At 35.1% G+C, this 12,183-nt stretch overlaps 1 protein-coding gene across 3 annotated transcripts in view; it reads left to right on the top strand.

Annotated features, from left to right (window-relative positions):
* Nucleotides 1-11,847, top strand: part of Trim9 (E3 ubiquitin-protein ligase Trim9) — an 87,888-nt gene extending 76,041 nt beyond the window's left edge. For 2 of the 3 annotated variants that reach the window (XM_068294906.1, XM_068294903.1), the window contains exons 2-10: nucleotides 3,206-3,301; nucleotides 3,361-3,492; nucleotides 3,560-3,661; nucleotides 3,718-3,877; nucleotides 5,054-5,086; nucleotides 6,718-6,857; nucleotides 7,241-7,379; nucleotides 9,054-9,287; nucleotides 10,574-11,847. In XM_068294906.1, coding sequence (XP_068151007.1) covers nucleotides 3,284-3,301; nucleotides 3,361-3,492; nucleotides 3,560-3,661; nucleotides 3,718-3,877; nucleotides 5,054-5,086; nucleotides 6,718-6,857; nucleotides 7,241-7,379; nucleotides 9,054-9,287; nucleotides 10,574-10,863 — 1,248 coding nt within the window. In that variant the 5' untranslated portion in view covers nucleotides 3,206-3,283 and the 3' untranslated portion in view covers nucleotides 10,864-11,847. The remainder of the gene's footprint in view (nucleotides 1-3,205; nucleotides 3,302-3,360; nucleotides 3,493-3,559; nucleotides 3,662-3,717; nucleotides 3,878-5,053; nucleotides 5,087-6,717; nucleotides 6,858-7,240; nucleotides 7,380-9,053; nucleotides 9,288-10,573) is intronic. The other variant, XM_068294905.1, reaches the window with a different exon arrangement.
* The last annotated feature ends 336 nt before the right edge of the window (nucleotides 11,848-12,183 follow it).

Genomic DNA, 12,183 nt, shown 5'->3' on the forward strand with positions numbered 1-12,183 from the left:
CAAAAAACAAATAAATTATTAAGTTGTTAAGAGAAACCAACGGCAGTAACAAAAGCCCAATGGCCAGTCACTCATATTAATGGGTGTTTAAAGCCCGCAACATTGATATGAAAGGAAGTAGCACGAAAAATCGGAAATGATTAAAGAAAAATTATAGAAACCAAATATCTATAAACTGCGTTTACACGATTTCATAAATGAAAACGGTATTCTTTGAAATCGTTACAGGAATTTATAGTAGAACTGAGCTTCAAAATATTTAAGAAGCTTCAAAATATCTTTGCTAAAATTTGCAGCCACACTAATAAAAATTTAAAAGGAAATTTAATGAAGCAAGTAAGTCGACTCGTCGACTTGGGTATACCATACACCAGGTGAAAGAAATATTTAAAATTGCGAAAACCAAATGTATGTCTATTAAATTGTTTTTACATGTTTCATAGTATGTCCTATCTCGCTCACTCTACGAACACATGAGCACTCTAGCGCCGCCACTAGCCAACGGCCAATTCTGGCCTTGTGGACCGCTTAGTAAAATACGTTCATACGCGTATTTTGCATGTTTCTAGTCCGATTTCAATAAAATTTGGTAGTTTGATAGAAATAGATAAGAATAATTAGTCTGCCAAATTTAAATGCGATAGTCAAAAAACTAAAGGAGGAAATCGTTTTTTTCTAAATTATGGAGGCGGAAGTGGGCGTGGCAAAAAGTGAAAATATATAAATTCTCCGCGCATACTATGCCAGTATACATACTAAATTTGGTGACTTTAGCTTTGTTAGTTTTTGATAAAATCAGTTTTGTTTAATTTGCGGGGGCGGAAGTGGGCGTGGCAAAATGTTTAAATAGCCAATATCTGCGCGTCTATTTAGCTAGTCTACATACTAAATTTGATGTCGGTAGCTATCATAGTTTTTAAGGGTTCACTTTTATGTAAATTCCGGGGTCGGAAGGGGGCGTGGCGAAAAGTTTAAACAATTAGTTTCTGCGCGCTAACTAACCGAGCATATAAACCAAATTTGATGTCTTTAGCTATTATACTTTTTAAGAAAAACAGTTTTGTGTGATTCTTGGGGGCGTAAGGGGGCGTGGCGAAAAGTTTGAACAGTTAATTTCTGCGCACTAACTAATCGGGTATACAAACTAAATTTGATGTCTCTAGCTGTCATACTTTTTAAGAAAAACAGTTTTATGTGATTCCTGGGGGCGTAAGGGGGCGTGGCCGAAATTCCAATTAACTCTGAACATGTGCATACTACAGGAGTATACATACCAAATTTGGTGGCTCTAGCTCTTATAGTCTCCGAGATCTGCGTGTTCATACGGACGGACGGACGGACGGACGGACGGACGGACGGACGGACGGACGGACGGACGGACGGACGGACGGACGGACGGACAGACGGACATGGCTAGATCGACTCGGCTGTTGATCCTGATCAAGAATATATATACTTTATAGGGTCGGAGAAGCTTCCTTCTGGCTGTTACATACATTTTGGCGACTTTAATATACCATTTCACCCTATGGGTGTATGGTATAAAAATTATAGAAACCAAATATTTATAAACTGCTTTTACACGATTTCATAAATGAAAACGGTATTCTTTGAAATCGTTACAGGAATTTATAGTAGAACTAAGGCTCAAAATATTTAAGAAGCTTCAAAAAGCAATTTTAAAATTTGCAGCCACACTAATAAAAATTAAAAAGGAAATTTCAAAAGTTTAGATAGCAACTCATTTTTGTGTTGAATGAGACAGCAAATGAAGAAGAAAATATACAAAATTGAACTATTCCATGAGTTCCATTAAATTTGACATAGATTCAAATGCAAATGAGCATTTACACTTTGCCCTTCTGATAATATATCAATTTTTGGCACAATATATTTCAATAGCCCGTATAAATTTTGCTTTTGTTTGCCCGATGACTAATTGTTAAATCCCAAAGTAAACTTTTGGCCAACCAATGGGCAGCAAATTCGTACTCATATAGTTGTAATTATGTTGTACCTGCAGCTATTTTTGAATTGATCAGGCAAACAAAAGGCGAGACACTGGCAAATACGACTAGGAATAACATAAAACGGCAAAAAAAAAAAGGCAAAAACTCGTAATGAGAGTGGAAAAACACATTCAGTGGGTAGCAGAACAAAAGAGGGAGAGGAAAGGGGCACGGAAAAAAGGTAGACAACAATAACGTTGCCTCTGTTTGTCTAGAAAAGTGAAAAGCATGTAAATGCCCTGGGCGTTACCCATTACAAGTGCACGGGCAGAGAGAACTTGTGTATGTCTGGTCCCGGCACTTGAATGCCGTAGCTGGACCAACAATTGTAAGAGTCACAGCAAAAGGGACGAAGAAAGTGTCCTGGGGGCAACTAAAATAACACACAAAAATGGGTTTTGCCTGTCCGTTGAGGTTCAGCAGAGAAAGTGCAAAAGGGCTGCCGGCTGGGTGGATGGGAAGGATGGGTGAAGGAAGTTATTTTAATGCTAATGAATTGAAATTGTTTGTATGAAATTTAATTGTAGAGACAAATTTTTGGCGCCTCCCGTGTCAACTGTCAAATGCAAATGTTGAATGAGCCGCAACATTCCACAAAAACACAATGGAAATGGCCAAATTAAACAAATGGCAAACATGTTGGATGGGCGCGGAAGAGGTTGGCCGACTGGGAATGTGAATCATTAGTGCTGAGCACTAAAATAACAATGAAAATTTAAATAATTTATGAAAATTATTACCAAATGTGCAACACTTTATTAAGCAATGTAATTAAAAGCTTAAAATGTCACGCTGTTTTTTATACACAATATAAACAAATATATAAGATTCTATATAAAACAAATTGCAAATTGGAAATAAAAAACACTGAAGCTTTTTTAAGCTGTCTATTAAATTTAACAAACATTTTTGCCCCTACGCTAAAACACCTTCGAACTATATAAAAAAAGACGCTATACCGCAGGCGTGACTATTCAAAAATAAAGCAGACAACGGAGGGAAACCGTCGTATAGACATGACCAGGACGACACTTCATAAAAACACGAGCAAAGAACCATAAACTTTTATGACAAGCAACCAAATTGTTGTTTTTTTTTTTTCGTTTTTGCGCGTACTGGTATTTTAATTTTGCACTGATGTCATTGTCCTTTTCTGATGCACTGTTTCCACCCACTCTTCAACTCACTACTTACAGACGGAACTTTCACACAATCTGCAACAATTGTCGGAGAAGGCACGTTCTACAACCGAATTCATACAGCGCCTCAAAGGCATGAGTGACAAAGTAACGGTAAGTACGAAGGACGAGTGGGAATTTTTCATATTTCAATCATTTTGGAATTCCTACAGGAATCCTGCATTGAATTCGAACGTCTGGTGCATGCCCAATGCGAGGCTTTGATCCAGGCCATTCACGATCGTCGCGAATATTTGCTAGAAGCCATACGCATGGATAAGGATACCAAAATCAGAATACTTAAGGTAAGTTTCGAGATAACTAAAGGTTAACAAGGAAATTAAAATAAATATTAATGCATTGGTTTTGCAGGATCAGCAATCGAATTGTACGGGCAAATTACAACAGACTACAGGTCTAATACAATTCTGTATTGAAGCTCTGAAGGAGACTGATAGCGCAGCCTTTCTACAGGTTGATAACTTGCACTTAACTCAAGGTTTAGAATTAACAAATTCGCTTCCATTTAGGTCGGCTCTATGCTTATCAATCGGGTCACCAATACGGACATGACCTGGCATCAGGAGGTCACCAATGCTGCCCCACGTGTTTCTCCTATTGTTGACTTGACCCTGGATGATGCCGCTCTGGTTCGAGCTATAGACAATTTGAATTTCATTCAAATGAAAGGTAAGTTTGATATCTTAAACACAGCTTATAAATAAACACTACTAACAATTAGTGTTACTAATTTTCGAATGGGTTTTAGTTGATAACAAAATTAGAGAACAGAAATAGAAAACCTTTTAAACGATATGTTTTTGAACTTAGCTAGAATGTTACAGGTTTCATTAGTATACTTTTTTTTTTGGTAAAGATTAGTTGGTAATTTTTTGTGTACATCATATAGAAAATCAGCGATAAACTTGGGAAGAATGGATGCTGAAATTGATTCCAAATGCGGTAGGAGTAATCTCATTGAGTTATGTTGAAGAATTGACTGTTTAGGAATGAGCTGATTTAAGCTTAACCAATAAACAAGTAATTCTTAGCCAAACTGGACAGAAAAACTAAAAAATATCTTGGTTAGGGTAGTTAAAATTGTATTCACCGATAAATGAAGTCTAAGCCAAGCCAAAAAAGTGATTAGGAACAATTAATTGGAATCAAATGACACACAACTTAACCAATCAAATTTTAATTGCATGAAGCAATAATACGGAATTCTTAAATTTAATTTTAAGCTGTTTCGATACCAAACTGAAATTTGGAAATATTTTAGGTGCAATTAATGGAGATGTTTGCATAGAAGTTTTCTCCCCTTTGGCATATAAATTATTCCAATTGTTTGTGTGTTTGTCTAACAATGCGCGCCTCATAAATATTGTCACTAATTGTCACACTTACATACACACACACACACATCCACACCCACATAACATACACACAGATGAGGTGTGAAACACCGTGTTGTAAATATTTTTAACCAAAGAAACTCTTTGACTTAATCCTTAAAACTGAAATTGAGAAGAAATCGAATAGAAAGTGGTCCCAAGAGAAAATAGTTTTAAATATAGAAAGAAAATTCAAGGGAAACTGAATGGCAAGTGGGGAAAATGCCACACACATACACACACTGAAATGAAAACTCACAGAAAGTGTTGTAATTTAATATCCAAACAATAAACTATAGAAAGTGAATGTCATTTTAATAGCTATATAATAATCTATATATATACACTTATATATTGATATATTTTGTCACATGTCTAACAATATTTTTGTGCTTTCCATTTTACCATTTATCAATGTGGCTTCTGCTTTCATTATAAAAACAAAATTTTAAATTTAACACAAAAATTAAAGCTGTCAAAGATGGAGATGAAAGATGTCCGTCAGGTGAGCAATAACCAACCAACCAACCAAACAAACAAAATGAAAAGAAAACCCACAACTCAAAATGCAATTCCATAAAAAAAAAAAATTATATATTTTAATTCTACAAAACAATTTCATGGAGTTGATTCTTAAAAAACAGACACAACCACACCCACACCCACACACACACTCATACTTGTACTTACTCAACCCCAACTCAAAAATTTTTTCACACACATTGACATTTTCATTGTCGGCCATTTTGTTTTTCACAATATACAAAAAAAAAAAAAAAAAGAAGAAATTTCCGTTTTTGCTTTTGTTTTATACTCTCACGCATCAGCCTACGCATAATAATTTTCTCTCTCTTCATTTTCATTTATATAAAAATAAAAACAAAAAAAAAAAAATATAAAATTCGAGACGAAATTCCTGTCAAAATATTTCTGTGCACTTCCGTTTCTGTCACTTTGCAAAGAAAAAAAAAGCTTTTCCTCCCACTCGCTCGATTTTCCTTTCTCTGTTTTCTTTTAATACCCTATGTAATGGGGTATATTTATTTTTTAAAAGTCCCCAAAACAAGTTTGACTTCTCTAACCATAACTATCTCGACTGTTTACGGGTAATTCTCCATCTCTCGAGATATTTAGTTACCAAGAAGCATTACTTCTTTCGGACCTTATTACATTTATCATTATAATCACACTCTAATCTAATTAATGAACATTATCTCAAGTCAAACTATCAAATTTCCAGCAACAGATATCAGATGGAAAACTAACTATTTGTTTGTATATTCTTATCTATTTGAACAAAGATCAAGTAGATCATAATCGTTTGACTCTTATTTAATATAACCAAATTTCAAACTATCTGAGAATTACTCTTAAAAATGGTAATAAAACCTTCGACTGTATAAGTTTTCGCTTCATTATGAAATATCAAGATTTTAAGTTTTATTTATTTATATATACATACATATAAACTTACACAAGTTCATTCTACATTTTAGACCCTGCTCAAAACATTGCTGATTGCCTTCTCACGTTTCTCTTAGTCTATATTTTCTCACTGGTTTGCCACTTTTCCCTTTTCTCTGGTTTATATTTTTTACTAGTCTTTTACCTTTTTTGTTTCACCACTGACATTTGACAGCTTTTGGCGCCTTTTTAATTTGATGTCAACCCTCTGAAGAGAAAATATTTTTTATTTATTTTTTGTGGCATAATTTTAGGCGCTTTATATTTGTGTGCGTGTGCGTGTGTGTGTGAGAGAGAATTTTGTGTTTTTTGTGTCATAAATTTTTATTGTCTGGGTGTTGGTTTTTAATGGTCTTTCATGGTTTTGAGTTTTATGTTGTCGAGGGCGTGGATTTTGTTGCCCAATTAATCTCTATAATGAATGTTTTATGCTTAATATTTTTGGTGAATTCTTTTTGGTACATAGATTTTATTTCCTTTGATTTAACTCCCTTTCACACACACACACACACACACACACACACACACACACTAATACTCATCCTTGAACATTTCCATAATAATTAGCAAAAAAGGAGAGCGTATTTATTCTCTCTCTCTTAGTGAAACGAATTTGACTTATAAATATTCATGATCTCTATGTTTATTCCTTTTTCCATCACTCCCACTTAGCTCCCCTGACACCCACCATAATTCCATCCGACTGCTCGGCGGAAAATAATTCAGTTACTGTGGCGTGGCAGCCACCGAATCATTCATTCATCGAGGGCTATGTACTCGAATTAGATGATGGTAACGGCGGCGAATTCCGGGTGAGTATTCAAACTGATGCCGTGTGAATGAAGCAAACTAATCTAATTTTTGATAGTGTAAAGCTATTACATATGATAAGAATTTCCTTTAACTGGACTAAGATACAAAAATATTCTATGAAAAGTATTTGAATTATTTTGTTTAATAATTGATTAAAAAATTATACATTCTCCCAGTTAAAAGAAAGAACACAAAGTTGAACAAATGCATTCAAAATTAATGAACCATTTGTGAGCCAAGAATATACATATAAAAAAAAAAAAAAAAAACAATTTTGTATAAACAAAAACAAAAAATACGGTATTCATCTACATGCATATACATATATATTGAATTTCCACTTGATAAACTTTTCTTTTGGTTTCCTTTTCTCCATTAACAGGAAGTCTATTGCGGCAAGGAAACAATTTGCACTGTGGATGGCCTCCACTTCAATTCCATGTACAATGCCCGAGTGAAGGCATTCAATAGCGCCGGTGAGGGTGAATATTCCGAATTGATTGGACTCCAGACGGCCGAAGGTGAGCTACATACATATATAGTTCAAATAGTAGTACTCTTATGCCAAGTTTTAACTAGATTTTTCAATTAAAAGAGAGAAAAACATTGGCTGGCAGAGAGGAGAGGAGAATAGGAGTCTGAGCTACTTTTCCTGCCAACTGTTTTATAATTTAATCCTTTTCGGTCATGGGGCATTCGCCTCACAATTTCACTTCCTCGAGTCTGCCCCGTCTCCGCATTATTTTCAGCCGCTCCTCTGCCGTTCCATTCGTGCTTTGCATGTCAAACAGCCATTGACCCCTTTTTACGCCTGCCGGGCAGACGAAACGATGACGCGGAGATTGCAAAGGGGAAAGAGCGGAAAAAAAGAGTTGCCCGAGCCTTTTTGCAATCCAATTCTCACTTGATTGATGCAGGCGCCACCTGACAGGGAACTCCTCCTTCGTCTCAGTTCAAACTCAGGGCTCTCCACCTCCTTTATCAGAGTGTTCCTTCTTCCATTTTCAGCCGTGACCACAACGGCGTAAAGTTATTTAATTTATAAAATTGCGAGGCGCATTTTAACGTGAAACAATTTTATTGCCCTGTCGCCCTGTTGTTTAATTTGCAACTTTTAATTGATTATTTCTCTTAACGGCGCAGTGAATTGTCTTAAAACAGTGGTTTCTCTCCTTCAAAAGACGTTTCCTTCATTTGTTTGGCGAATGATGGCCTAACCCCAAAAGCAAATTGTTATTTTACAAACTGTTTACTGAGTAGAGACGCGTGCGTTTAAGTAATTAACAGACAAGAGCAACAAAAACCGAGTAATACCAAGTTGATGGGGCATGACAGTTGCTCCCGGGCAGTAAGGTTGGGGCTTGGCGTTCTCTCTCTCTCTCTCTGTTCACTCTCCCCTTAATTGAAGGGGTTATACAATATGGGAGTGAAATTTATAGCCTGAATTAGAGTTAATTGCTATCGCCTTACTAACCTAGTAAAAAGTGTTCCAACTTTAAGAATTAGAAATTTTAGTACGACCAATCTTTTGAATCAACAAAAAAAAATAAACGCTTTATTTTGACTCATCATCTTTAAACGTTGCATAAGACAAGGAGTAATAAAAATAATACTTCTATTTTTCATTAGGGAATACATTTATAGTTCTTTTTGTTTTTAATTCCCGCTCGTTTTATAGCGACTGCGGCTAGGTTAAGTAACTAATTTAACAATAACTTTGCTTCTTGCACTAATTAGGTTTTAAGTTTATAGTCCTCTGGACGACTATAACTATTTGTTTTACCATAAAATGTTGCCTTGGTTGGTTAGCTTTAGTTGGGTCTCTCCTCAACTAATCGCCAAGTTATCTACTTGAACTCATAAACAAAAGCCACCAAGTCAAAACCATAAAGTAGGTTCTACTCCCAGTCAAAGTCCTTGTCCTTAGGTGCTTTTGTGGTTGTGTTCTCTGGCCACACAATTGCCCAGTTACAGTGGCTACATCACCATCACCATCGTCATCCTCATCGTCAAGAACATCATCATTATCATCCTTAGACAGCACACAGCAGACAACAGAGTCCCAGCTGACTGTCAGCCACTGTTGGCCACTTAAAATGTAGTAACCACTTGAGTACGGAGTAGGAAATTCTGTATTTTGTTTAACACTTTTTACTCATTTTTCTTTTTTGTTCCCCTCTCTCTCTCTTTTGCAGTGGCCTGGTTCACATTTGATCCGGTTTTGAGTGGCGGCGCCGGTTCTGGATTAAATTTTAGTAAAAATAATGCCACTGTCAGTGTCGAGGGCTGGGAGCATCGTGTGGCTCTTGGATCGGTCGGATTCTCCCGTGGCATTCACTACTGGGAGTTCACCATTGATAACTATACAGCCGATACGGATCCGGCATTTGGTGTGGCGCGCATCGATGTGGCCAGAAATAAAATGTTGGGTAAGTAGTTGCAAAGCGAAATTCAATTAAAACTCTGCACAATAATCAAAACTTTTTCATTAAACTCTGTGCGACTCGACCTTGAGATACTCTTTAATTAGTATAAACAAGGCCATTTCTTTCTATTTGAGACTGAATTAGTTGTACTATATATACCCCAATTTAAGTGCAGGGTACTCAAACCAAATCGAGGAAAATTCAGTTGACAAAAAAAGAAAAGTTCACAACTAATCGAGAAAAGCGAAAAAGGAGACGAAAACTTTGCCATTTCACAGCCTTTCTTCAGAATGAAGCCAATAAAATACCAGAAACGAAAAACTTTTTCTTTTTGTTTGTATGCGTAAAGTGTTGCCACACACACACCCACACCCCCCTCATCCTTCTACCACTTGCCAAAGCAAAGGCGCCTAAAAGTATTCCAATGCAAGCAAATTGATTGAAAATGTGCGTGAGAGGCATTAAAGGAAATGGTGAGGGCAGTAGTTCTGAATGGTGGACAGGGGGTCGAGGGGTCGAGCAAAGATGCCCTAAGTAGGAGTTTCTCAGACAAAAGTAATTAAAAGTGCGCCACTTCAGACTTTTGTGCATTTGACACAAAACTTTTATTTGCCAACCGAGAAAATAAATTTTTTTTTTTCCTTTTGTTGTATTCTTTCCTTTGTCTCTGTGGCTTTTTTTTTTTTTGCGTCATGGATTTTTAAAGTGCCTCACGCACCATTTAATTCCCTCAAGTTGCAAAACTTGGCAAGTTTTCAAATTAAATTTTCATTTCTCACTCATATGTAAAACGTGAGGATGTAAATGTAAAAGTTTTCCAGGTGACGCGACGCGTGGCCCTCGTGAGTCTGAAATTGACGCTAAAAACTAACCGTTTGCAGTTGCAGTTGGTACTTTGGGCCAAGTTCATGTGATAGTTGTTGCTTTACGAGTCTCAAGTTGTCATTTAAAATTTTATAACATCCAGAACAGTCAGACAGAAAGACATGACTGGATAGACTTAATAGATAGTCAGACATTGACAGTTGGAAAAGATGAGTCCTTGCGGGACGCAAACTATATTCTTGAATTAGTTGTTCTACTGGCTTAAATATTTCAAAAACATTTCAATTTGGATGGATACTATTTCCTTTAACCACATTTGTTAGTAGACTTTGTGGAGTAAACGCACAGCCATTAGAAAATAGAATAGAATAAAGAACTAAACAATTAGAAAATGTTTTATAATTCAATTTTAAACTAAAGGGATTCATTTTTCTTTGTGTAACAATTTTGTAATTTATTTGCAGGCAAAGATGAGAAATCATTCGCCATGTACATCGATCGTCAGCGTTCGTGGTTCCAACACAATTCCGTGCATGAGCGACGTGTTGAGGGAGGCATTACCACGGGCAGCACAATCGGAGTGCTTTTGGATCTGGAGAGACATACTCTTAGTTTCCTGGTCAATGAAATGCCACAAGGCTCAGTGGCATTCCGGGATCTCTATGGTGTGTTCTATCCAGCTGTCAGCATCAATCGAGGCGTTACATTGACCATGCACACGGCTTTGGATGCACCCAAAATGGACTACTTCTAAGATGTGCAGTGGAAAAAGGTTTAAGCAAAAAGATAATAGCAAATTCTGTGTATATATTACATTAGCAAGTTATTGGTGTCTATATATAAATACATATATATATATATATATGTATCTGAACTTATATGCTTCTATAATCGTCTCTGTAGTTTGTTCGGGCAAAGTTTAGCACAACATATCTCCACCCTAATCTAATCTAAAACTACAGTAATTTAATCAAAACAAATCGTATCTTTATATACATATATATATATATATCTTGCTAAAATTTTAGTAGTTTCTAAAACGCTGCAGCAAATTATTTCAAATAATTGCACAAGAAAATTATTAACCATATATTTAAAAACTTTATGTAAAATATGATAAACAAAACACTTTTAAATAATTCTGCAAAAGCCAAAAACCAATTAAACACCAAAAAAAAAAAAAAAAAAAAACAATAAACAAATCAAATTTACTAAACAACAAACTAAGTAAAATCGAAAAAAAAAACCACAACAACAAAAACAAAACCATAAGCATACAAAAATCCAATTAGAATTTAGCATAGAAAATAATAACAAATCAAAAACGATAAAAATTGCAAAAATAAAATAAAAAAGAAAAAACATGTTTTTTAGTTTAAAGACTGAACAAAACAATGAAGAAAAAAACAAGAGCAAAAATTTCAAATGCAAGTCGGTTGAGTCGACTTTGAGATACCCTGTACCAAGTAGATGCGGTGTATATAGATGGTAAGTAGGGCCAAAAGGGTCTGCCTAAAGTCTGAAACTCTTCCTTAATCAAATATTTGGGATGCTCCGATACAACGAAATAAATATATATCAAAGTTTTGGTATTATAGAAAACTTTTACAAGGACAAGACGATTCACAATATACAAAAATTACAAAAAGGATCGTAGAGTACACATTTTATAAATATTATTTAAAAAATGGGTGTTTTTAGTTTACAAATCCCTTATATACCTCACCCAATCGAAAGTACAGGGTATTTATAAAATGAAAGCTAAGAAAATTCTTCTTCATTTTCATACAAAATTCTTGATGTTTGCTTACACAATATACATATATATATATTTCATTAATTATAAAGTACATAGAAATATAAAATTAATGTTTAAGTTTTCATGTGTATATATAATATTTATGTCCATGGTTTTTTCCATCTTCATCTCTTTCTATCTCTCTGGATAAGTGTGTAATATTTAAATTTTTAACCAAAATTATTTATACGTTTTTCCATTTAAGTCCAAGCAAATAAAGAAACAAAAAACACAACAAAAAAACAAACGACAAAAAATGAGAGTATAACAATTAAA

Source organism: Drosophila tropicalis, unplaced genomic scaffold, assembly GCF_018151085.1.
Source record: "Drosophila tropicalis isolate 14030-0801.00 unplaced genomic scaffold, ASM1815108v1 contig_845, whole genome shotgun sequence".
NCBI lineage: Eukaryota > Metazoa > Arthropoda > Insecta > Diptera > Drosophilidae > Drosophila > Drosophila tropicalis.